The sequence below is a fragment of the Centropristis striata genome, chromosome 9 (assembly GCF_030273125.1).
Source record: "Centropristis striata isolate RG_2023a ecotype Rhode Island chromosome 9, C.striata_1.0, whole genome shotgun sequence".
Classification (NCBI taxonomy): Eukaryota; Metazoa; Chordata; class Actinopteri; order Perciformes; family Serranidae; genus Centropristis; species Centropristis striata.
The window spans coordinates 442,575-466,278 of NC_081525.1; the positions used below are offsets into that span (position 1 = coordinate 442,575).

A 23,704-nucleotide genomic window follows, 5' to 3' on the forward strand; every position below is an offset into this window, starting at 1 on the left:
ACTTTTTATTAGTTTTAGTTTTTTTTGTAATGGGGTATTTGTTGGGTGCCAGATGCAAAAAAGTCACAATAAATGTTGCCTGTTTGTCACTTTTGTCTTGTAAATTTGTCACTTTTTTTCTTGTAAATTTGTCACTTTTTCTTGTGAAATTGTCACTTGTTTTCTCGTAAATTTGAGAATTCTTCCCCGTAAATTTGTCACTTTTTTCTCGCAAATTTGTCTTTAAATTTGTTAAATTTTTTTCTTTAAATTTGTCACTTTTTTCTCTTAAATTTGAGAATTTTTCCTGGAAATTTGTCACTTTTTTATTGTTAATTTGTCACTTTTTGTTATAAATTCTTCACTTTTTTCTCATAAATTCGTGACTTTTTTCTCATAAATTCATCACTTTTTTCTCATAAATTCATCACTTTTTTCTTAGGTTGATTCTGAGTCTGACTTCCTGTCTGGTGATCTGCTCTGTTGAGATTTACGAGGTTTAGCAACGACTCAGTTCAGAGAGCAGACGAGAAGAATGTGAAACAACCGTATAGAGAGAAATGACACGCCGCCGTGTTAATAACATAAATAACATGATGCGATTTAGGTTTTTAAATCAAAGGACAATATGTAGAGCTGTTCTATAGGGGCGCCCCTGATATAATGGTAGGGGAAACACTGGGACCAGGACCAGGACCAGGACCCGGGTCACTGTTAGGACCAGGATCAGGACCAGGATCAGGGTCAGGATCTGGATCCGGGTCAGGACCAGGGTTAGGACCAGGACCAGGACCAGGATCCGGGTCAGGACCAGGAGCAGGACCAGACACTCACCATGCCTTCAGAGTAGTGAGAGTCTTCAGGTTTCTTGGAGTCCGGCTTGGCCCGGCCTTCTCCTCGCGCCTCGCTGCGGTTGTCGGTGGCGGCCGGAGGTCGGCGCTCCCAGCGGACGAAGGTGTCCAGAGTGATCCCGGTGAGGTGGTACTCGTCCACTCGCTTCACATCGAAGCCTTCGATCTGACAAGAGACACGAGGAGGAGAACATCAGCTGAGATCCAATAAAAACACATGAAAAGTGGAACTTCTTGATCAACAAGTGTGAGTGCAGGATCACATTTATGTTTATTAATGTTCCAGAGCATTAATGTCCCTGTGGCTCTATAAACAGGGCTAGGCTTGGTGAGGGGGCGGAGCCTGGACCTACCCAGCGGCCCAGGTAGACGGGCAGGATGGGAGCTCTCCTCTGCTGCAGGAAGAAGATCACCATGAGGGCCAACGAGTACGACGGGATCCCTCCTTCAGCCTGGCAGTCCATGTGGCACAGCTAACAATAGAAACAACAGGAGACAATAGAAACTATGAGACAAAGAAACAAGGAACAATAGAAACTATGAGACAAAGAAACAAGGAACAATAAAAACTATGAGACAAAGAAACAAGGAACAATAGAAACTATGAGACAAAGAAACAAGGAACAATAGAAACTATGATACAAAGAAACAAGGAACAATAGAAACTATGATACAAAGAAACAATAGAAACTATGAGACAAAGAAACAAGGAACAATAGAAACTCTGATACAAAGAAACAAGGAACAATAGAAACTATGAGACAAAGAAACAAGGAACAATAGAAACTATGATACAAAGAAACAAGGAACAATAGAAACTATGAGACAAAGAAACAAGGAACAATAGAAACTATGAGACAAAGAAACAAGGAACAATAGAAACTATGATACAAAGAAACAAGGAACAATAGAAACTATGATACAAAGAAACTAGGAACAATAGAAACTATGAGACAAAGAAACAAGGAACAATAGAAACTATGATACAAAGAAACAAGGAACAATAGAAACTATGAGACAAAGAAACAAGGAACAATAGAAACTATGAGACAAAGAAACCAGGAATAATAGAAACTATGATACAAAGAAACAAGGAATAATAGAATATTAGTTAGTGAATGTAGATAAAAGCAGGTGAACTCACCCTGGCCCAGTAACGGAAGGCCAGAACCAGTGGAACCAGTCTGGGCTCCAGTCTGGACAGAGACGCCAGGTGGTTGGTGGTGAGACACGCCACGTCATTACCTGCACTCACCTTACACACCAGACCACTGGGGGGGAGGAGTTTAATGTTACTGTAATGATCATTTACAGTTCTGAACAGTTACAGTTTTAAACATCAATGTATATGTAATATATATACATATATATATATATACACATATATATATAAATATGAAGATGTTTGATGCAGAACTCACTTGCTGACGTCCCGACAGAAGACAGCAGGAACTTTGGCATGAAAATCTGACTCAACCTCAGAAAACTCAGCTGGAGGAGAGAAACAAAACAACTTTTATATCAACAATATATATTCATACCTATAATAGCTATATTACAACAACAAAATACCTATATTATAACTATAAAACACCTATATAATACAGATATAATACCCATATAACACCAATATAATACAGATATAATACCTATATAATACTGAAAAATACTGATATAAATACCCATATAATACAGATATAATCCCTTTATAATACCCGTATAATACCTATTATATTGGTATTTTTAATTATAACTATAAAACACCTATATAATACAGATATAATACCTATATAATACAGATATAATACCTATATAATACAGATATAATACCTATATAAAACCTAATTAATACCTATATAATACAGATATAATACCTATATAATACAGATATAATACCTATATAATACAGATATAATACCTATATAATACAGATATAATACCTATATAATACAGATATAAACTCACGGCTGTTCTTGAGGATTTCCAGCACTTGAATCAGGACCTCAGGTTGTGTCATCTAACAGACAGACAGCAAACGTTACAGTATGTTAATAATGTTTATAATGTTCATAATGTTCATAATGTTCATAATGTTAATAATGTCTATAATTTTCATAATGTTAATAATGTTTATAATGTTCTTGATGTGTATAATAAGTGGAGGGGACGTACTGAGGACGGGTGAGTGACGTCGATGTTGATGTCACTCGTCTTGAAGGCGAATCTGGTCAGACATGAACCGTAGAGACGCAGAGCACAAGCTGCACAAACAAACAAACAAACAACAAACATTGATTTATTATTTATTTCACAATAAACTAAATACTTCATAAAAACTAAACACTGGTCACTGATCAGCTGCTCTAACTCTCACAGGACTAAAAATTAAAAATGTCTCAAGTAATTTCTCTTCTACACGACTCGCTGCAGGACACAGAGCTCCAAGTGTCAGGTGACTTGTGTAAATATAATAAAATACATTTCAAATTACAATTCAGATTCAGTTTTTCAATGCAATGATTCAATTGAACAATACAAATTCAAATTATGTGATTCAAATTCAGGTTCTGGTGGCTCATATTTCAGCCCATGCTGCAGCCACAGACGCCGCCGGTTGCTCTGAAATGGTCGTGATGCTGTGGATCCTATAAAACTTTAGTCCAGCGGTGGATTAGTGATTCGTACAACCGTATACGCAACAAGCAGACGTGTTGATGCTGGGAACAGTTTGTAAAAGCTTATAAATGCTTCTTTGTCAGTCAGAACGACTGGAGAACAACAACACTTCTGTTGACAGAATGCGCCCGCATACGTTCTACGTCATCATTGTGTTCAAACAGTCAATATAGTCAGTGATGATCTCATGTAGGGTTTCCTCCAGGTTCTCTTAGTTTTCTGAATATATTTTAAAAACTTAGTTAAAACTTAATTTTACCATCAGTCACATTTCTGTATGGGTTTTCTCCTGGTCGCTCAGGTTTCTATGGAGCCCGTTAAGGGACACGGTGAAAAAAAAAGAAAACTTTGGTTTCCCGTGAGCACAAGAAACATTTCTGGGAAACCAAAGTTTTATTTCATTTTCACCATGTCCCTCTACGGGCTCCGTAGGTTTCTCCCATAAATATATAGATTTTGGACCTATTGGACACTCTAAATTGCCCCAGAACATATTCAAATTTAGTTAAAACTTAAATTTACCATCCAACACATGTCTGTATGGGTTTTCTCCCGGACGCTCAGGTTTCTCCCATAATTTAACATATCCACTTTGGGATTTTGCATATAATTTATAAAATGCACAGACAGTTTAGACCTTAATAATAATAGCAGAGTGGCGCAGTGGAAGCGTGCTGGGCCCAGAACCCAGAGGTCGATGGATCGAAACCATCCTCTGCTGAGTCGACACTGGGCTGTCTGATGAAACTTTTTGCTACAAAAGATGCTTAAAATCCCATTATGTTGTTTTCTAACTGCATTTCTAATGTGTTGTTGTTGATGTGTCCACATTTAATTTGTTTAACATATAAGTATATGTACAGATACATTACATATAAGTATACATATATTGGGCGTCCCGGTGTCCCACACTGTACTGCTACAGAGCTAACTGTTAGCGTGTTACCACATACACACTGTACTGCTACAGAGCTAACTGTTAGCGTGTTAGCACATACACACTGTACTGCTACAGAGCTGACTATTAGCGTGTTAGCACATACACACTGTACTGCTACAGAGCTGACTGTTAGCGTGTTAGCACATACACACTGTACTACTACAGAGCTGACTGTTAGCGTGTTAGCACATACACACTGTACTGCTACAGAGCTGACTGTTAGCGTGTTAGCACATACACACTGTACTGCTACAGAGCTAACTGTTAGCCTGTTAGCACATACACACTGTACTGCTACAGAGCTAACTGTTAGCCTGTTAGCACATACACACTGTACTGCTACAAAGCTGACTGTTAGCCTGTTAGCACATACACACTGTACTGCTACAGAGCTGACTGTTAGCGTGTTAGCACATACACACTGTACTACTACAGAGCTAACTGTTAGCCTTTTAGCACATACACACTGTACTGCTACAGAGCTAACTGTTAGCCTTTTAGCACACACACACTGTACTGCTACAGAGCTAACTGTTAGCCTGTTAGCACATACACACTGTACTGCTACAGAGCTGAATGTTAGCCTGTTAGCACATACACACTGTACTGCTACAGAGCTAACTGTTAGCCTGTTAGCAGATACACACTGTACTGCTACAGAGCTAACTGTTAGCCTGTTAGCAGATACACACTGTACTGCTACAGAGCTAACTGTTAGCCTGTTAGCAGATACACACTGTACTGCTACAGAGCTAACTGTTAGCCTGTTAGCACATACACACTGTACTGCTACAGAGCTAACTGTTAGCCTGTTAGCACATATACACTGTACTGTTACAGAGCTAACTGTTAGCCTTTTAGCACACACATACTATACTGCTACAGAGCTAACTGTTAGCCTATTAGCACATACACACTGTACTGCTACAGGGCTAACTGTTAGCCTATTAGCACATACACACTGTACTGCTACAGGGCTAACTGCTAACGAGCCCCTGCTTTATTTTATAAATGTGTATAAAGCTGGTCCCACCTGAGAGCTGCTTCTGGATGATCTCCTCCATCCTGAGGACCACGGCCCGGCGGACCTCGTAGTCCTCCTGAGAGATGCCGTGCTGCGCGGCCGTCTCCTGGACGGCGGCGTCCACCGCCAGCAGCTGGGCGGCGGAGGGCGGCGGCAGGGCTCGCAGCTCGTTCTCCTCCTGTTTCTCCTGGAGGACGAGAGACAGGGACAAGGTGAGAAGTTCCTCCTGAAGATCTAAAACCAGCTGCTGCTCTCGGACAGACAGACGGACGGACGTGTCCTCACCAGGATGTTCTTCTTGTGTCTCTTCTCCTTGATGTGTTTGTGAGCTCCTTGGATGTTCTCGATGTGGACACAACACAGCTTGCATAAGTACTGGTAGTTAGGGTACTCAGGGGACTGCTGTAGGACAGAGGACAGGGGACAGAGGGACAGAAATCAATCAATTAATCAATCAGTAGAGCAATATTCATACAAGGGAAATGTAACACAAAGTGCTTCACATAAAATAATAATAATAATATTGTTAAAAATGATAATAATAATATAATAATCAAAATAATAATAACAACAATAACATTATAAAAAATAATAATAATAATGATAATAATAATATAATGATACAATTTAATAAATAAATACATAATTATTATTATGATAAGAATACTGGTAATAATGATAATATAATAATAATAATAAATAAGTAAAAATAATAATTATAACTATTATAAGAATAATGACAATAATAATATGACAATAAAAATACTACTAATAAAGAAATAAAAATAATAAATACATTATTATTATTATTATATTAATGACAATAATAATAATAATGATAATAATATAAAAATAATAAAACAATATTAATAATAATAATTTTTTAAAATCTGAAGATTATTATCTGAAGATTATTAAGAGCTGATCTGTATCAGCTACTGACACATGGTCGGTTGTTTCACCAATATTTTCATGACTGCTGGGAATAATAGTTTGATTCTGGTTTAAAGTTTCCTTGTCTGCTCCGGTTTCTGGTTTTATGTCAACGTGATGTTGAGATGTTTAATGTGGATCTGATGTTCTGAAGGAACCAGAACCACATCAACACATTTATTTCTCACCTTGAGCAGCCGGTGGATGTAGTCTCTGTAGAGACGCTCCTCGGCCTGACGGAGCCCCAGCTGCTGCTCCGTCAGGGGGCCCTCCTCCACCAGGGGCCTCACCTCCACCAGGGGCCTCACCTCCACCAGGGGCCTCACCTCCTCAGCAGCCTGATGCATGAAGCCTGAAGGTCTGGGACCTGAGGACGGACAGACAGAGAGAGACAGACAGACAGACAGACAGACAGACAGAGAGACAGGTCAGTAATCAGGGATCAGAGGGGGTCCGGTCTCTGTGAGGAGAACCCGTCTCAGTCTGAACCCACCTTGGGTCTTGTCCTTCCCCGGAGCAGCTGTGGGGGTCCTGGTCTGGTCCATGGGGCCCTTCTCGGGGGTCCTGGTCTGGTCCGTGGGGCCCTTCTCGGGGGTCCTGGTCCCGGCGGGGGGGCTGCTGTCTGCAGAGACGGAGCCCCTGCAGTCCGGGTCCTGGTCCTGCAGCCTCTGGGGGGGCGGCCTGGCCTTGCCTCGGTCCCCGGAGCTGGCTCTGCCGGTGAGCCGGGTCAGCCTGCAGGGCCGGCCCCTCCTCTTGTCCTGGGGGTCCGTGGGGGTCTTGGGGGGCCCCTGGCGGCTCAGATAGAGTCCTTCATCCTTCACAGCGAGACCGTCTCTGCTGCGGGACTCTTTACTGATCCTGTCAGCAGGAGAAGACCTGGATCCTCTGGCCTGTCTCACTGCTTTACCTGGACTCCTGGACTCCTCCATCCTCCTGTCTGTCCTCCCGTCTGTCCTCCTGTCTGTCCTCCTGTCTGTCCTCCCGTCTGTCCTCCCGTCTGTCCTCCCGTCTGTCCTCCCGTCTGTCCTCCTGTCTGTCCTCCCGTCTGTCCTCCCGTCTGTCCTCCCGTCTGTCCTCCCGTCTGTCCTCCCGTCTGTCCTCCTGTCTGTCCTCCCGTCTGTCCTCCCGTCTGTCCCTGTGAGGAGGACCAGCGAGGCGGGACACCAAACGTCTGCAGAGAGAAGACCAGGAGTCAGATCATCAGTCCACTAGAGGGTTTAATCATGATACCATTCATCCTGATACTAGAGACACCAGACCATATTATTGTGATTTTAACCGTTGTGTGATATGGTGATTATTGATTCAATATATTGAGATTTAATTGTTTAACTGCATTTTGTGTCTACAAAATTAAATTCAATCAAGAATTGTTTTGTCCAATCAGAGAAGATTCTCTCATTTCATTTCCACGTTCACAGACTGTCTGCAGGTTTCAACTAGTCACATTTAAGACGTTTTTAAGACCATCATGAAAACAATTTAAGACCCGTTTCACATCCAAACATGAAGGAGAACGGGAGTACGACTGGGCAATATGGACCAAAAGTCAGATCCTGATTTATTCAGGCTGAATATCGATATACGATATATATCCTGACATTTTTATCTCAAAGACATGTCACAAGTAGTTTTATTGGAACCGTTAATTTAAGTGAACATAAAAACTGTTTAACAAAAAAATCAAAGCTCCATAAAGTGCACATTTAAATAAAAAATATCTTAAATAAAAATAGCCTATGAAATAAAACAGGCCAATGGTGGTATAGTTTGTCCGAAAGTAGCTGAAAAATACAATTATATATGTATTATATATGTATTATATATGTATTCTATATGTATGGTCTGTGGCCTAGAGGTTAGGACTGACGGGTCAAGAACTATTTGTCAAAAAATAGAAACAAATTACCACATTATGAGATGTCCAAAAATGACTCCCTCGAAAAAAAACTATAGTAAACTATAGTATGTCTATTTTTGTCAAGATGTACGCCTCATTGATATGCCTCAAATATGCTTAAAATGGGTCAATTATAGTCTGTTGAAACATATTAGAGCATCATTTGGCCAGAAATATTTATAGAATATGAGAAAAGAATAAGGAACATTACAAAAGAACTAAATGTGACAAACCCTAGTAAGGGCAGCATTTATATAGAAAGAAAGAACATTTTGAACTGTATCGATATCTGCGATATGGTCTAATTCCACATCACATTTATAAATATATTTATGTTTTTTTTATATCAATATATCGCCCAGCCCTAAATGGGAGGCCGAGTTACTGACAAAGAATGTGAATTAACTGACAGCTGCAGGTTCTGATTCTGTTCCAGCGTCCTCAAACATCTCACATTCAAGAGTCAGACTGAAGCGAATGCATTTGTTTTAAATAAACCTTCATTTTAAGACCTTTTAAAATCATATTTGAGGCATTTTAAGATAATTCTAGACATTTTAAGGCCTTAAATTCAAATTACTAAATTTTAGACGTTTTAAGACGTTTTAAGATTCAGTGTATTCATCTGACTTCAGTCTTTTTATTTGTCCACAGTGAGAGTCTATGTGCGACCGGCTAATGTGACCGGCTAATATGTGACCAGCTAATGTGTGACCGGCTAATGTGCAAGCAGATAATGTGACCGGCTAATGTGACCAGCTAATGTGACCGGCTAATGTGCAAGCAGATAATGTGACCGGCTAATGTGACCAGCTAATGTGACCGGCTAATGTGCAAGCAGATAATGTGACCGGCTAATGTGACCAACAAATGTGCAAGCAGCTAATGTGACCGGCTAATGTGTGACTGGCTAATATGACCAGCTAATGTGACTGGCTAATGTGACCAACAAATGTGCAAGCAGCTAATGTGACCAGCTAATGTGACCGGCTAATATGACCAGCTAATGTGCGAGCAGCTAATGTGCGAGCAGCTTATGTGACCGGCTAATGTGACCAACAAATGTGCGAGCAGCTAATGTGACCGGCTAATGTGACCAGCTAATGTGACCGGCTAATGTGACCAGCTAATGTGACCGGCTAATGTGTAAACAGCTAATGTGATTGGCTAATGTGCGACCGGCTAATGTGTGATCAGCTAATGTGACCGACAAATGTGCGACCGGCTACTGTGACCGGCTAATGTGACGGACTAATGTGCGACCGGCTAATGTGACCGGCTAATGTGACGGACTAATGTGCGACCGGCTAATGTGACCGGCTAATGTGACGGACTAATGTGCAACCGGCTACTGTGACCGGCTAATGTGACGGACTAATGTGCGACCGGCTAATGTGACCGGCTAATGTGACTGACAAATGTGCAACCAACTACTGTGACCGGCTAATGTGCGACCGGCTAATGTGCGACCGGCTAATGTGACTGACAAATGTGCAACCAACTACTGTGACCGGCTAATGTGCAACCGGCTAATGTGTGACCGGCTAATGTGTGACCGGCTAATGTGACTGACAAATGTGCAACCAACTACTGTGACCGGCTAATGTGCGACCGGCTAATGTGACCGGCTAATATGTGACCGGCTAATATGTGACCGACTAATGTGACTGACAAATGTGCAACCAACTACTGTGACCGGCTAATGTGCGACCGGCTAATGTGTGACCGGCTAATGTGCGACCGGCTAATGTGTGACCGACTAATGTGACTGACAAATGTGCAACCAACTACTGTGACCGGCTAATGTGTGACCGGCTAATGTGTGACCGACTAATGTGACTGACAAATGTGCAACCAACTACTGTGACCGGCTAATGTGTGACCGGCTAATGTGTGACCGGCTAATGTGACTGACAAATGTGCAACCAACTACTGTGACCGGCTAATGTGTGACCGGCTAATGTGTGACCGGCTAATGTGACTGACAAATGTGCAACCAACTACTGTGACCGGCTAATGTGTGACCGGCTAATGTGTGACCGGCTAATGTGACCGGCTAATGTGTGACCGGCTAATGTGACTGGCTAATGTGTGACCGGCTAATGTGACCGGCTAATGTGACTGGCTAATGTGTGACCGGCTAATGTGACCGGCTAATGTGACTGGCTAATGTGTGACCGGCTAATGTGACCGGCTAATGTGACCGGCTAATGTGTGACCGGCTAATGTGACCGGCTAATGTGTGACCAGCTTATGTGACCGGCTAAACCGTCTGATTTCTGATAAATAATCATCAGATTTAACTTTTAATACAAAATTATTCAGATGGAAAATCAGCTCTGACTTTGAGTTTATGATTATGTTAAATAAACAAACATTCCTCTGATTCAGATGGAAAAAATAAAGTCAAACACAGAAAATAAAATCCTAATAAAACTCTAACAGTCCCATAATAGAAACGTCCTGAACATCTTTTAGCTGAGAAACTGTTTTACTTTTACAAGATAATATTTAATATTAAATAGTCAATCTATTTATTGTCCAACACATTAAAAGCTTCATTCTTTTAGCATACATGCATAATTTAAAACTGAGCATTTAATGCATCCAGTAAGAACAGAGAGATTTATCTTTATTCTGGAATATCCTGTGCAGCAAAAATAAAATAAAATAATGTTTTGTAACTTCTTTCCTTTTCTTCACAATAAAAATATGGGAGAAAAGTAAGTTAACAAAGTGATGAGACGCTGAAGATCAGATCTGTTTCACTTTCACTTCACAGAAAAAAGAAACTGATGGAACATTTTATTCCACTGAAGTAAAATAATGTAATGTAATGTAATATAATATATTATAATATAATTTCATGTAATATATTATAATATATCATGTAATATAATATATTATAATATAAAATCATCATCCAAAGAGCATGAAAATATTTACATACAAATATCCTGAATAAATCATATAAACAAAGTAAAGTGAATGAAAATGACTGTTTACTAATATTAAACTCAGATAAATTATCAATAATTATTATAACTACAGTCAGATATTAAATATAACAGGATTTTAACTGTTGACAGTGAAGAGAAACGTACCGTTCAGATCTCAGCTGATATTTGATTCCCTGGAAACGAAACTGAAGTTTGAATGACATCAGACAGTCAGTCGTCACGGCAACGCAATATATTTATATGTATATGTATATATGTGTGTGTGTGTGTGTAGATATATACACTTAAAATCAGCTTCACACATTATAAACTGATCTTTTCTTTTCTTCAAAATATTTATCAGAAAGAGAAAAAGATGATGTGATGTTTAATATGTTACTTCTTTTCTAGTAAATATTAAGAAAAACAGCAGAAAAAGTAAAAAGTAAACACAGTCAGTAAACAACAACAACAACATATCTACAGGGGAAGAGTTTAAATATTCTGTAAACAACAACAACAACATATCTACAGGGGAAGAGTTTAAATATTCGGTAAACAACAACAACAACAACAGATCTACAGGGGAAGAGTTTAAATATTCTGTAAACAACAACAACAACAACAGATCTACAGGGGAAGAGTTTGAATATTCTGTAAACAACAACAACACCAACAGATCTACGGGGGAAGAGTTTAAATATTCTGTAAACAACAACAACAACAACAGATCTACAGGGGAAGAGTTTAAATATTCTGTAAACAACAACAACAACAACAGATCTACAGGAGAAGAGTTTAAATATTCTGTAAACAACAACAACAACAACAGATCTACAGGGGAAGAGTTTGAATATTTTGTAAACAACAACAACACCAACAGATCTACAGGGGAAGAGTTTAAATATTCTGTAAACAACAACAACAACAACAGATCTACAGGGGAAGAGTTTAAATATTCTGTAAACAACAACAACAACAACAGATCTACAGGGGAAGAGTTTAAATATTCTGTAAACAACAACAACAACAACAGATCTACAGGGGAAGGGTTTAAATATTCTGTAAACAACAACAACAACAACAGATCTACAGGAGAAGAGTTTAAATATTCTGTAAACAACAACAACAACAACAGATCTACAGGAGAAGAGTTTAAATATTCTGTAAACAACAACAACAACAACAGATCTACAGGGGAAGAGTTTGAATATTCTGTAAACAACCACAACAACAACAGATCTACAGGGGAAGAGTTTAAATATTCTGTAAACAACAACAACAACAACAACAGATCTACAGGGGAAGAGTTTAAATATTCTGTAAACAACAACAACAACAACAGATCTACAGGGGAAGAGTTTGAATATTCTGTAAACAACAACAACACCAACAGATCTACAGGGGAAGAGTTTAAATATTCTGTAAACAACAACAACAACAACAGATCTACAGGGGAAGAGTTTAAATATTCTGTAAACAACAACAACACCAACAGATCTACAGGGGAAGAGTTTAAATATTCTGTAAACAACAACAACAACAGATCTACAGGGGAAGAGTTTAAATATTCTGTAAACAACAACAACAACAACAACAGATCTACAGGGGAAGAGTTTAAATATTCTGTAAACAACAACAACAACAACAACAGATCTACAGGGGAAGAGTTTAAATATTCTGTAAACAACAACAACAACAACAGATCTACAGGGGAAGAGTTTGAATATTCTGTAAACAACCACAACAACAACAGATCTACAGGGGAAGAGTTTAAATATTCTGTAAACAACAACAACAACAACAACAGATCTACAGGGGAAGAGTTTAAATATTCTGTAAACAACAACAACAACAACAGATCTACAGGGGAAGAGTTTGAATATTCTGTAAACAACAACAACACCAACAGATCTACAGGGGAAGAGTTTAAATATTCTGTAAACAACAACAACAACAACAGATCTACAGGGGAAGAGTTTAAATATTCTGTAAACAACAACAACACCAACAGATCTACAGGGGAAGAGTTTAAATATTCTGTAAACAACAACAACAACAGATCTACAGGGGAAGAGTTTAAATATTCTGTAAACAACAACAACAACAACAACAGATCTACAGGGGAAGAGTTTAAATATTCTGTAAACAACAACAACAACAACAACAGATCTACAGGGGAAGAGTTTAAATATTCTGTAAACAACAACAACAACAACAGATCTACAGGGGAAGAGTTTGAATATTCTGTAAACAACCACAACAACAACAGATCTACAGGGGAAGAGTTTAAATATTCTGTAAACAACAACAACAACAACAACAGATCTACAGGGGAAGAGTTTAAATATTCTGTAAACAACAACAACAACAACAGATCTACAGGGGAAGAGTTTGAATATTCTGTAAACAACAACAACACCAACAGATCTACAGGGGAAGAGTTTAAATATTCTGTAAACAACAACAACAACAACAGATCTACAGGGGAAGAGTTTAAATATTCTGTAAACAACAACAACACCAACAGATCTACAGGGGAAGAGTTTAAATATTCTGTAAACAACAACAACAACAGATCTACAGGGGAAGAGTTTAAATATTCTGTAAACAACAACAACAACAACAACAGATCTACAGGGGAAGAGTTTAAATATTCTGTAAACAACAACAACAACAACAACAGATCTACAGGGGAAGAGTTTAAATATTCTGTAAACAACAACAACAACAACAGATCTACAGGGGAAGAGTTTAAATATTCTGTAAACAACAACAACAACAACAGATCTACAGGAGAAGAGTTTAAATATTCTGTAAACAACAACAACAACAACAGATCTACAGGGGAAGAGTTTGAATATTTTGTAAACAACAACAACACCAACAGATCTACAGGGGAAGAGTTTAAATATTCTGTAAACAACAACAACAACAACAGATCTACAGGGGAAGAGTTTAAATATTCTGTAAACAACAACAACAACAACAGATCTACAGGGGAAGAGTTTAAATATTCTGTAAACAACAACAACAACAACAGATCTACAGGGGAAGGGTTTAAATATTCTGTAAACAACAACAACAACAACAGATCTACAGGAGAAGAGTTTAAATATTCTGTAAACAACAACAACAACAACAGATCTACAGGAGAAGAGTTTAAATATTCTGTAAACAACAACAACAACAACAGATCTACAGGGGAAGAGTTTGAATATTCTGTAAACAACCACAACAACAACAGATCTACAGGGGAAGAGTTTAAATATTCTGTAAACAACAACAACAACAACAACAGATCTACAGGGGAAGAGTTTAAATATTCTGTAAACAACAACAACAACAACAGATCTACAGGGGAAGAGTTTGAATATTCTGTAAACAACAACAACACCAACAGATCTACAGGGGAAGAGTTTAAATATTCTGTAAACAACAACAACAACAACAGATCTACAGGGGAAGAGTTTAAATATTCTGTAAACAACAACAACACCAACAGATCTACAGGGGAAGAGTTTAAATATTCTGTAAACAACAACAACAACAGATCTACAGGGGAAGAGTTTAAATATTCTGTAAACAACAACAACAACAACAACAGATCTACAGGGGAAGAGTTTAAATATTCTGTAAACAACAACAACAACAACAACAGATCTACAGGGGAAGAGTTTAAATATTCTGTAAACAACAACAACAACAACAGATCTACAGGGGAAGAGTTTGAATATTCTGTAAACAACCACAACAACAACAGATCTACAGGGGAAGAGTTTAAATATTCTGTAAACAACAACAACAACAACAACAGATCTACAGGGGAAGAGTTTAAATATTCTGTAAACAACAACAACAACAACAGATCTACAGGGGAAGAGTTTGAATATTCTGTAAACAACAACAACACCAACAGATCTACAGGGGAAGAGTTTAAATATTCTGTAAACAACAACAACAACAACAGATCTACAGGGGAAGAGTTTAAATATTCTGTAAACAACAACAACACCAACAGATCTACAGGGGAAGAGTTTAAATATTCTGTAAACAACAACAACAACAGATCTACAGGGGAAGAGTTTAAATATTCTGTAAACAACAACAACAACAACAACAGATCTACAGGGGAAGAGTTTAAATATTCTGTAAACAACAACAACAACAACAACAGATCTACAGGGGAAGAGTTTAAATATTCTGTAAACAACAACAACAACAACAGATCTACAGGGGAAGAGTTTGAATATTCTGTAAACAACCACAACAACAACAGATCTACAGGGGAAGAGTTTAAATATTCTGTAAACAACAACAACAACAACAACAGATCTACAGGGGAAGAGTTTAAATATTCTGTAAACAACAACAACAACAACAGATCTACAGGGGAAGAGTTTGAATATTCTGTAAACAACAACAACACCAACAGATCTACAGGGGAAGAGTTTAAATATTCTGTAAACAACAACAACAACAACAGATCTACAGGGGAAGAGTTTAAATATTCTGTAAACAACAACAACACCAACAGATCTACAGGGGAAGAGTTTAAATATTCTGTAAACAACAACAACAACAGATCTACAGGGGAAGAGTTTAAATATTCTGTAAACAACAACAACAACAACAACAGATCTACAGGGGAAGAGTTTAAATATTCTGTAAACAACAACAACAACAACAGATCTACAGGGGAAGAGTTTAAATATTCTGTAAATAACAACAACAATAGCTAGTAACGTTACTTCAGAGAAAAGAAAAACTCTTTGTTGTTGTTGTTGTTTACAGAAACTCTCCCCCTGTGGATCTGTTTACTTTTAACTTTCCTCTTTTGTTTTTCTTCATATTTACAAGAATATATGTAACAAATTAAACATCGCATCATGTTTTTCTCTCCGTTACTCGATGTTGTTGTTGTTGTTGTTGTTGTTGTTGTTGTGTCTCCGGTCCTCCCGGTCCCGAGTGGCCCGGTTCTAACGGTTCTAACGGTAGTTCAGAGGACATGGACCTGGAGAACCAGCACCGGGACCCACCGGAGACCAGAGACCCGTTAAACCACCAGCAGCTCACCGTGAACACCTGGACCCGGTCCGACCAGCTAGCCCCGGTCCCGGTCGGTCCCGGTCGGTCCCGGTCTGTCCCGGTCGGTCCCGGTCTGTCCCGGTCTGTCCCGGTCTGTCCCCTGGTCTGTCCCCGGTAGCTAGCGGAGACACGGACCGTGTCCCGGACTCTCAGACAGTCCGTGAGAACCGGATCCTCGTGAACTGACCTTCAGGCTCCGGGACCTTATTGATCCGGATCCATAGTTCCGATCAGCGGGTCGATCCTCAAACCTGAAGCACCAGAACCTCCGCCGCCATGTTAGCCACGCCGCGCTGCATGCTGGGAGAGGGGCGTGAGGCTGCCGCGTTCAAGGACCGCCCGGAAAACTCTGTACTCTAATAACTACTGAGGCTGCTGCGTTCACTGACCGTCAGGAAAACTCAATACTGTGACTACTGGGGCTGCTGCGTTCACTGACCGTCAGGAAAACTCACTACTGTGACTACTGGGGCTGCTGCGTTCACTGACCGCCAGGAAAACTCACTACTGTAACTACTGGGGCTGCTGCGTTCACTGACCGCCAGGAAAACTCACTACTGTGACTACTGGGGCTGCTGCGTTCACTGACCGTCAGGAAAACTGTACTGTAACTTTTCTTTTCTTTTTCACAATTAAAAAAATACAATAACTAAACTGTTTCTTTATTTTATTTAAAATAAAAGTTAAGACGTACAGGGACACAGTATAAAAATAATAATAACTACAAGTGCATAGCCAAAATAAAATAAAATATATATTTTTGCCTGACTCCTTACTGTAACAACATCATTTCTTTCTTTTCTTTTGTCTTTTCTTCAAAATATAAAGTAAAGTAGAAACTACCTACAGATCTGACAGCCTAAATAAAATAAACAATACAATTATTTGATGTTTTGTTCACTTAAAATAATAATAACAACAGTAATAATAATTGTTATTGTTGTTGTTGTTATTATTATTATCATTATTATTATTGTTGTTGTTGTTGTTGTTGTTGTTGTTGTTGTTGTTTTGTCAGAGGCAGTTTGAGGAGTTTTCGAGTCTGTAATTAACACACAGAGTTTGTTTTGTTCTCCTGCAGGTGAAAATAGGCCGTGGTGCGTTCACTGACTCATGAGCTGAGAAACTTTCTGTTCCACCTCCAGCTCTGCAGCACGCCTTCAAAATAAAAGCCTGGGCCTCTAAATCTGCAGCAAACAGGAAACATGAAGTCCAACAAAATAAATGTTCTGCAGCCCAAATTCTATTTGATTTCAATCTTTATTTTATTTTATTTTATTTCGACATTCTTGATCAACAAAATAAAAGCCTCATTATCTCAGAATCATTTCCTGACAAATAAACACAATAATAAAAGTTTTACTGTGAAACAAAAAGAATGAGATCGTTAAAAAGTTTAAATGATAAAATAATAATAATAATAATAATAATAATAATACTAACAACAACAACAACAATGATAATATAACAATAATAATAATAATAATAATAATAATAATAATAGTGATAATAATAATAATAATAATAATAATAATAATAATAATAACAACAACAACTATAATAATAATAATAATAAAAAGTTTAGTTTACAGAAGTTAATGTGGCGGTTGTAGAGGTTTAACTTCCACTTCTTACTTATCATGAAGGAGGAGGAGCAGCAGGAGCAGCAGGAGGAGGAGCAGCAGGAGTAGAGGAGAGGAGGGGGAGGAGGAGGAGGAGCTGTGAGGAGCTTTTGGAGTTGTTTGGGGGAGCAGTGAGGAGCAGCGAGGAGTTGTTTGTAGTTGTTTTTAGTCCGTCATTGTGTGTCTGTGGATGAAGATGCGTCCCGTCCTCCTCCTCCTCCACCACCTCCTCCTCCTCCTCCTGCTGACGGAGTTCTCTGAGAGTAAAAACAAAGACTTCTACACCTTTAAGGTGGTGAACAGCAGAGGGAAGCTGGTGTCTCTGGAGAAGTACCGGGGCTCGGTAAGTCCGCCGCTCCGCATGTCTCTAACACCACCAGTCAGCTCGGAGCTCCGCCGTGGAGCCGTCAGTCAGCTCGGAGCTCCGCCGTGGAGCCGTCAGTCAGCTCGGAGCTCCGCCGTGGAGCCGCCAGTCAGCTCGGAGCTCCGCCGTGGAGCCGCCAGTCAGCCGGTCTACGTGGCATCAGGCCTGCAGAGCCCCGCAGGGTCCTGCAGGGTCCTGCATGGTCCCAGTCCGCCTGCAGACCTCTGAGTCCTGCAGGTTTTATTTCAAGTCTTTGTGGGTCCTGACATGCAGCTCTGTGCAGGAATCTTTCTCCTCCTGCTGGTTTTCCTTCAGCTTGGAGCTGCAGCGACAGTCAGACAGTCAGTCAGTCAGTCAGTCAGTCTGCAGGAAACAGAACAAAAAGTCTTTCAGCCTCTAAAGCAGGGCTCTCAAACTCTAATTACCTGCTGGAGGCACTATCACAATGACCAAAAAAATACACAAAATTACTTTAAAAAAGACACAAAACACAAAATTACTAAAAATAAATAAAAAAGACACAAAATGACCAAAAAAAGACACTAAATTACTAAAAAAGACACTAAATGACCAAAAAGAGACACTAAATTACTAAAAAAGACACAAAATGACTTCTTGCGGTAACAACAACAACGAGGCAGATAATAATAATAATAATAATAATAATAATCTTTTTGTTAACGTCGTCATAGAAACGAGGTAAACAAAGCTCCAGCTGGATAATAAAGGGACCTTCCACACAACATTCATATAAAACTCACATTAAACTTTCATATCAAGGTGGGGGCCACAAAATATCGTCACGAGGGCCACGATTGGCCCGCGGGCCGCCAGTTTGAGAGCTGTGATCTAAACTCTGGAGCTTTCTGCTTTTATCTCTTTTATATCATATTAAACTGAACATATGTAGGTTTTGACAGAGAAAAAAAGACATAAATGAGACACATAATGATAAAAATCTTTATTTGCAGCCACAGAGAACCACGAGAACCTGAAAGGATTGAATGAATAATTGAATGTGGATCTCTCAGGACCTGGTTCCTCTGTAATATCTGTCCTGGTGGACTTATTCTTCCTGTGATAAATAATTAAATTAATATCAGCCTCTAATTTATTTGTGTGGCTGCAGAAGGAAAATTCACAAAATTTTCCTAAAAAATCTAATATTGTTCATTTAGAATTGTACATAATTATAAAAGTGCATAGCAGACATTTTGTAGTTTCCCTTTAAATGATTTTTAAGACAGAAAAGCTTCAAAAAATCTCACAATGTCACTTTCCTTCATGACTCGATACATACAGCTGCTTCCTGTAGCTGCCAGCAGGGGGCAGCATCAGGTAACTACAGGAGCTCACACACACACACACACACTCACACACACACACACCACACACACACCACACACACACCACACACACACACACACACACACACACACACTGTTTGTTTTGAGTCTGATCCTCCTAAAGTTACAAATTATTATATTATATATATATAATATATATAGTTTAAACTGAACTAAAGTCAAGATAAAGTTCTTGTTTCACCCCTTAGACCAGTTTATTATTATTATTATTATTATTATTATTATTATTATTATTATTAAGCTTATTATTATTATTATTGTTATTATATCTGACATTATTGATTGTTACTGTTGAAGCTTCAAGCAGGGAAAACCACATATGACATGTTTACAGTCTGCTCCGGTTCAATCCAGTCCAGTCCAGTTTAATCCGGTCCAGTTTAATCCAGTCCAGTTTAATCCAGTTCAATCCAGTCCAGTCCAGTCCAGTTTAATCCAGTTTAATCCAGTTCAATCCAGTCCAGTTCAGTCCAGTTCAGTCCAGTGTAATCCAGTCCAGTCCAGTTCAATCCAGTCCAGTCCAGTCCAGTTCAATCCAGTCCAGTTCAGTCCAGTCCAGTTCAATCCAGTCCAGTCCAGTCCAGTCCAGTCCAGTCCAGTCCAGTTCAATCCAGTCCAGTGTCCTCAGGTGTCCCTGGTGGTAAATGTTGTGTGTCCTCAGGTGTCCCTGGTGGTAAATGTTGTGTGTCCTCAGGTGTCCCTGGTGGTAAATGTTGTGTGTCCTCAGGTGTCCCTGGTGGTAAATGTTGTGTGTCCTCAGGTGTCCCTGGTGGTAAATGTTGTGTGTCCTCAGGTGTCCCTGGTGGTGAACGTGGCCAGTGAATGTGGTTTCACCGAGGACCACTACCGAGACCTGCAGCAGCTGCAGAGAGACCTGGGCCCGTACCACTTCAACGTCCTGGCCTTCCCCTGCAACCAGTTCGGCCAGCAGGAGCCCGGCAGCGACAGGGACATCGACAGCTTCGTACGGAGAGTCTACGGCGTCTCCTTCCCCCTGTTCAGTAAGATCGCCGTGGTCGGAACCGGCGCCAACAACGCCTACAAGTACCTGGTCGGTGAGTGAGCAGGAAGCTGCTGTTGCCAGAAACAAAGAGACGAAGGTGGAGGTTTATGCTGCGTTCGATTGCACTCGGAACTCGGAAAGATCCGAGTTGGAAATTCCGACTTCCGAGGTAAATGCGTTTCATTGCTCAACCTCTAAAAAAAACATGGCCGCCACAGCAAACTGATGTTGGTTTGGATGTCTTTGGAGCATTTAAAAGTTATTCTGGGGAAGTAAATCAGCTACATCAGCTATTAGCAACACAAATGCTTAATTAAACGACACATAACAGACTAAATGTTGAAGATAAAGTGACTGTTTACCTCACGGTGTGTGGCGCCATTTCGCTTTGACGTTTTCTACGTATTTCCGACCTCCTCGGGCTGCTTGGATCCTACCCCGAATTCCCGAGTCGGAATCCCGAGTTCAAGGGCCGTTCTATTGCACTTTTCCGACTCGGAGGTCGGATCTTTCCGAGTTCCGAGTGCAATCGAATGCAGCATTAGAGTGAAGGGGGAGCTGGCTTTGGTAGCTAAGCAACCAGCGCCAGGTGACAACAACCAATCAGAGCAGAGCAATCAACTGAAGTTGCTCCTGTGACATTTGACACCACTAAGGGAGTTTCCCAGTGCTTAATTTAAATCATAAGGTGCTGGAACGTAAAGTACATATGACAGCTCAGGGATGACGAGACAATAATTTGCAATTATTTTAGACTATACTCCGCACAGCACAGGTGGGCCTTACAGTATACAGTCAGCAATTCATTTCTGTTTTTTTGTGTTGAAATGGTAACCGTTTTTCCCTCTCTGCTTGCTCCTCAGCGAATTTCAAAAGTGTCGGGCGTGGTTTGTTGTTGCGTCAACAGATCTCTGACTTTTTCTAATGACGTTAAATCTTAATAAACAACATGAAATTCTTGGGATTTGTTCTGTAAATTCATATATGCATTTTATTATTTTTATTTTAAACATGTTTTTTTATTCTTATGAGAGGTACCGGATCTGCCCAAATAAGTACCGGAACGTAGGGAGGCCAAAATTAAGAGGTGCCGGATCTTGTTCCGATGGGATCCACTGGTGTTTCCACCACAGTCCAATACCCAGAATGTATTTTTTTTGTATTTTTACATATTTTTTTCAGCAAATTTACATATTTTTTTGGTATTTTTGGGGTATTTTCCTATTTATTTTTATGTATTTTTTCTATAGATTCTGGCGTCGAAACCTCTAGAGGGGGAAGTCGAGTTATCAGCCAATCACAGATCAGATCTGTTTTTGTTTTATTATTATAATATTATTATTTTTGTTTGTTGCAATGCAATGTGATGTGTATAAATTATTTCTGTAGAGTGGTATCTGCGGCCTCGAGCTCAGTTTCCAAATTTATTTTTCGACAAATTTTTCTCTCCTTCTGCACTCTAGTGATGATGTCATCAACTCTAGTCTCTCCATAGGGTAACATTGGGGGGATTTTTTGGCGTGTTTTTGACGAATAATTTGTAAACCGTTTGGTGAAACCCTTAGTTAAAGTAACAGCACACTTGTCATAGCCGAGCCGGGCGATTTGATACCTTTTTTAGTGTATGTGACCAAAACTCTGGAAGGAGTAGTCGACCAAAAAAACACACGAAATTATCGAAACAATAAAAATAAAAAGAATAAGTCCAGTGAATAACAATTAGTGTGCTTTTTCAAGCAAGCACACAAAATAAACCCACGGAATAACAATTCCTGTGCTTTTGTAAGCAAGCACACAAAATAAACCCACGGAATAACAATTAGTGTGCTTTTGTAAGCAAGCACACAAAATAAGCCCACGGAATAACAATTAGTGTGCTTTTGCAAGCAAGCACACAAAGTGATAAGACATAACCCTGATGAATAATACTTAGTGTGCTTTTTGCAAGCAAGCACACAAAATGATAAGACATAACCCTGATGAATAATAGTTAGTGTGCTTTTTGCAAGCAAGCACACAAAATAAACCCACGGAATAACAATTAGTGTGCTTTTGCCAGCAAGCACACAAAATCAGCCCCGTGGAGAGAACATAGTGGCTCTTTAAAGCATACTAATACTCAATAAGAAAGCTGTTGGATGTTCTGAAGTGTGACCCTGACCTCTTCTCGCTCTCGTTCTCTGCAGAGTCTTCTGGAAAAGAGCCGGACTGGAACTTCTGGAAATATCTGATTGACGTAAACGGCGGTGTGGTGGACGCGTGGGGACCGAAGGTTCCCGTCACAGAGATCAGAGGACGGATCTCTGAAATGGTTCGTCAGATCATCCTGAAGAAGAAAGAGGAGCTTTAACAGGGAAACTGTGCTGGTCCAGTGGGACTCTGTTAGAATAAAGCTTGAGATGAAACAGAGTGAAAGCACTGAAGAGACACCACTACGTTTATCAGGTGATGGCGTTCAAGACAAAGAGCTCCTGCTTCCTGTTTCCTGTCTGTTGGTCATGTTTGGTTTTTTATTCATTCTGATTTGTGGAATAAACTTTTTACTGTGATGAGAGAAACTTCCTGCTGTGTTTATGTCTTTAAACAACTTTTACTGAGGAAACATTTCCAACCAGCTGTAGTTCTGTTGATTCTTGTATCTCTGCTGTTATTAAAAGGTTAATAACTCAATGTCTACCAGCTGGAAGATCATTAACCCTGTGGAGTGGGTGGAAAGGTGGAAATTCTTTATTCAGCATGATAGTGTTTTGAAAGTTTAAAAAAAAATTCAAAATCACATTTTATGTTGGACTAAAGGACAAAATGACCAAAAACAGACAAAAAAGACACAAAATGAGAAGACAGAATGGCCAAAAAAACCCCACAAAAAGGACACAAAATGGCAAAAAAAAAACACAGAATGACCAAAAAAGACACAAAATTACAAAAAAATTACTAAAAAGACATAAAATGATCAAAAAAAGACACAAAATGACCAAAATCGTTCCACTAAACACACAAGAGCCAAATCAAACAGAG

At 39.5% G+C, this 23,704-nt stretch overlaps 2 protein-coding genes and 1 non-coding gene across 5 annotated transcripts in view; 2 read left to right on the forward strand and 1 right to left on the reverse strand.

Moving 5' to 3' along the window:
• tut4 (terminal uridylyl transferase 4) overlaps positions 1–16,625 on the reverse strand; it is a 30,940-nt gene extending 14,315 nt beyond the window's left edge. Inside the window, exons 1-12 of one of the 3 annotated variants that reach the window (XM_059341557.1) lie at positions 16,518–16,601; positions 11,408–11,448; positions 6,897–7,574; positions 6,592–6,770; positions 5,756–5,872; positions 5,480–5,657; positions 3,003–3,091; positions 2,796–2,847; positions 2,252–2,321; positions 1,975–2,101; positions 1,184–1,303; positions 814–996 (exon numbers count right to left, since the gene is read on the reverse strand). In XM_059341557.1, coding sequence (XP_059197540.1) covers positions 814–996; positions 1,184–1,303; positions 1,975–2,101; positions 2,252–2,321; positions 2,796–2,847; positions 3,003–3,091; positions 5,480–5,657; positions 5,756–5,872; positions 6,592–6,770; positions 6,897–7,332 — 1,551 coding nt within the window. In that variant the 5' untranslated portion in view covers positions 7,333–7,574; positions 11,408–11,448; positions 16,518–16,601. Of the gene's footprint in view, positions 1–813; positions 997–1,183; positions 1,304–1,974; positions 2,102–2,251; positions 2,322–2,795; positions 2,848–3,002; positions 3,092–5,479; positions 5,658–5,755; positions 5,873–6,591; positions 6,771–6,896; positions 7,575–11,407; positions 11,449–16,318 lie in introns of all 3 variants that reach the window. The other 2 variants (XM_059341555.1, XM_059341556.1) reach the window with 2 other exon arrangements.
• trnal-cag (transfer RNA leucine (anticodon CAG)) lies at positions 4,156–4,227 on the forward strand. The gene has a single exon. It is a non-coding gene; the product is annotated as a tRNA-Leu (tRNA).
• A 1,496-nt stretch (positions 16,626–18,121) lies between the features above and the next one.
• gpx7 (glutathione peroxidase 7) lies at positions 18,122–23,346 on the forward strand. The gene is made up of 3 exons (XM_059341578.1): positions 18,122–18,295; positions 20,477–20,738; positions 22,873–23,346. The coding sequence occupies exons 1-3, from the start codon at positions 18,143–18,145 to the stop codon at positions 23,034–23,036; spliced, it is 579 nt and encodes a 192-aa protein (XP_059197561.1). The 5' UTR covers positions 18,122–18,142; the 3' UTR covers positions 23,037–23,346.
• The last annotated feature ends 358 nt before the right edge of the window (positions 23,347–23,704 follow it).

Coding starts and splice junctions, on each gene's coding strand:
- gpx7 (XM_059341578.1), top strand. CDS start 18,143: ATGAAGATGCGTCCCGTCCTCCTCCTCCTCCACCACCTCCTCCTCCTC. Junction 18,296..20,476: donor TGGAGAAGTACCGGGGCTCG/GTAAGTCCGCCG, acceptor GTGTGTCCTCAG/GTGTCCCTGGTGGTGAACGT. Junction 20,739..22,872: donor CGCCTACAAGTACCTGGTCG/GTGAGTGAGCAG, acceptor CGTTCTCTGCAG/AGTCTTCTGGAAAAGAGCCG.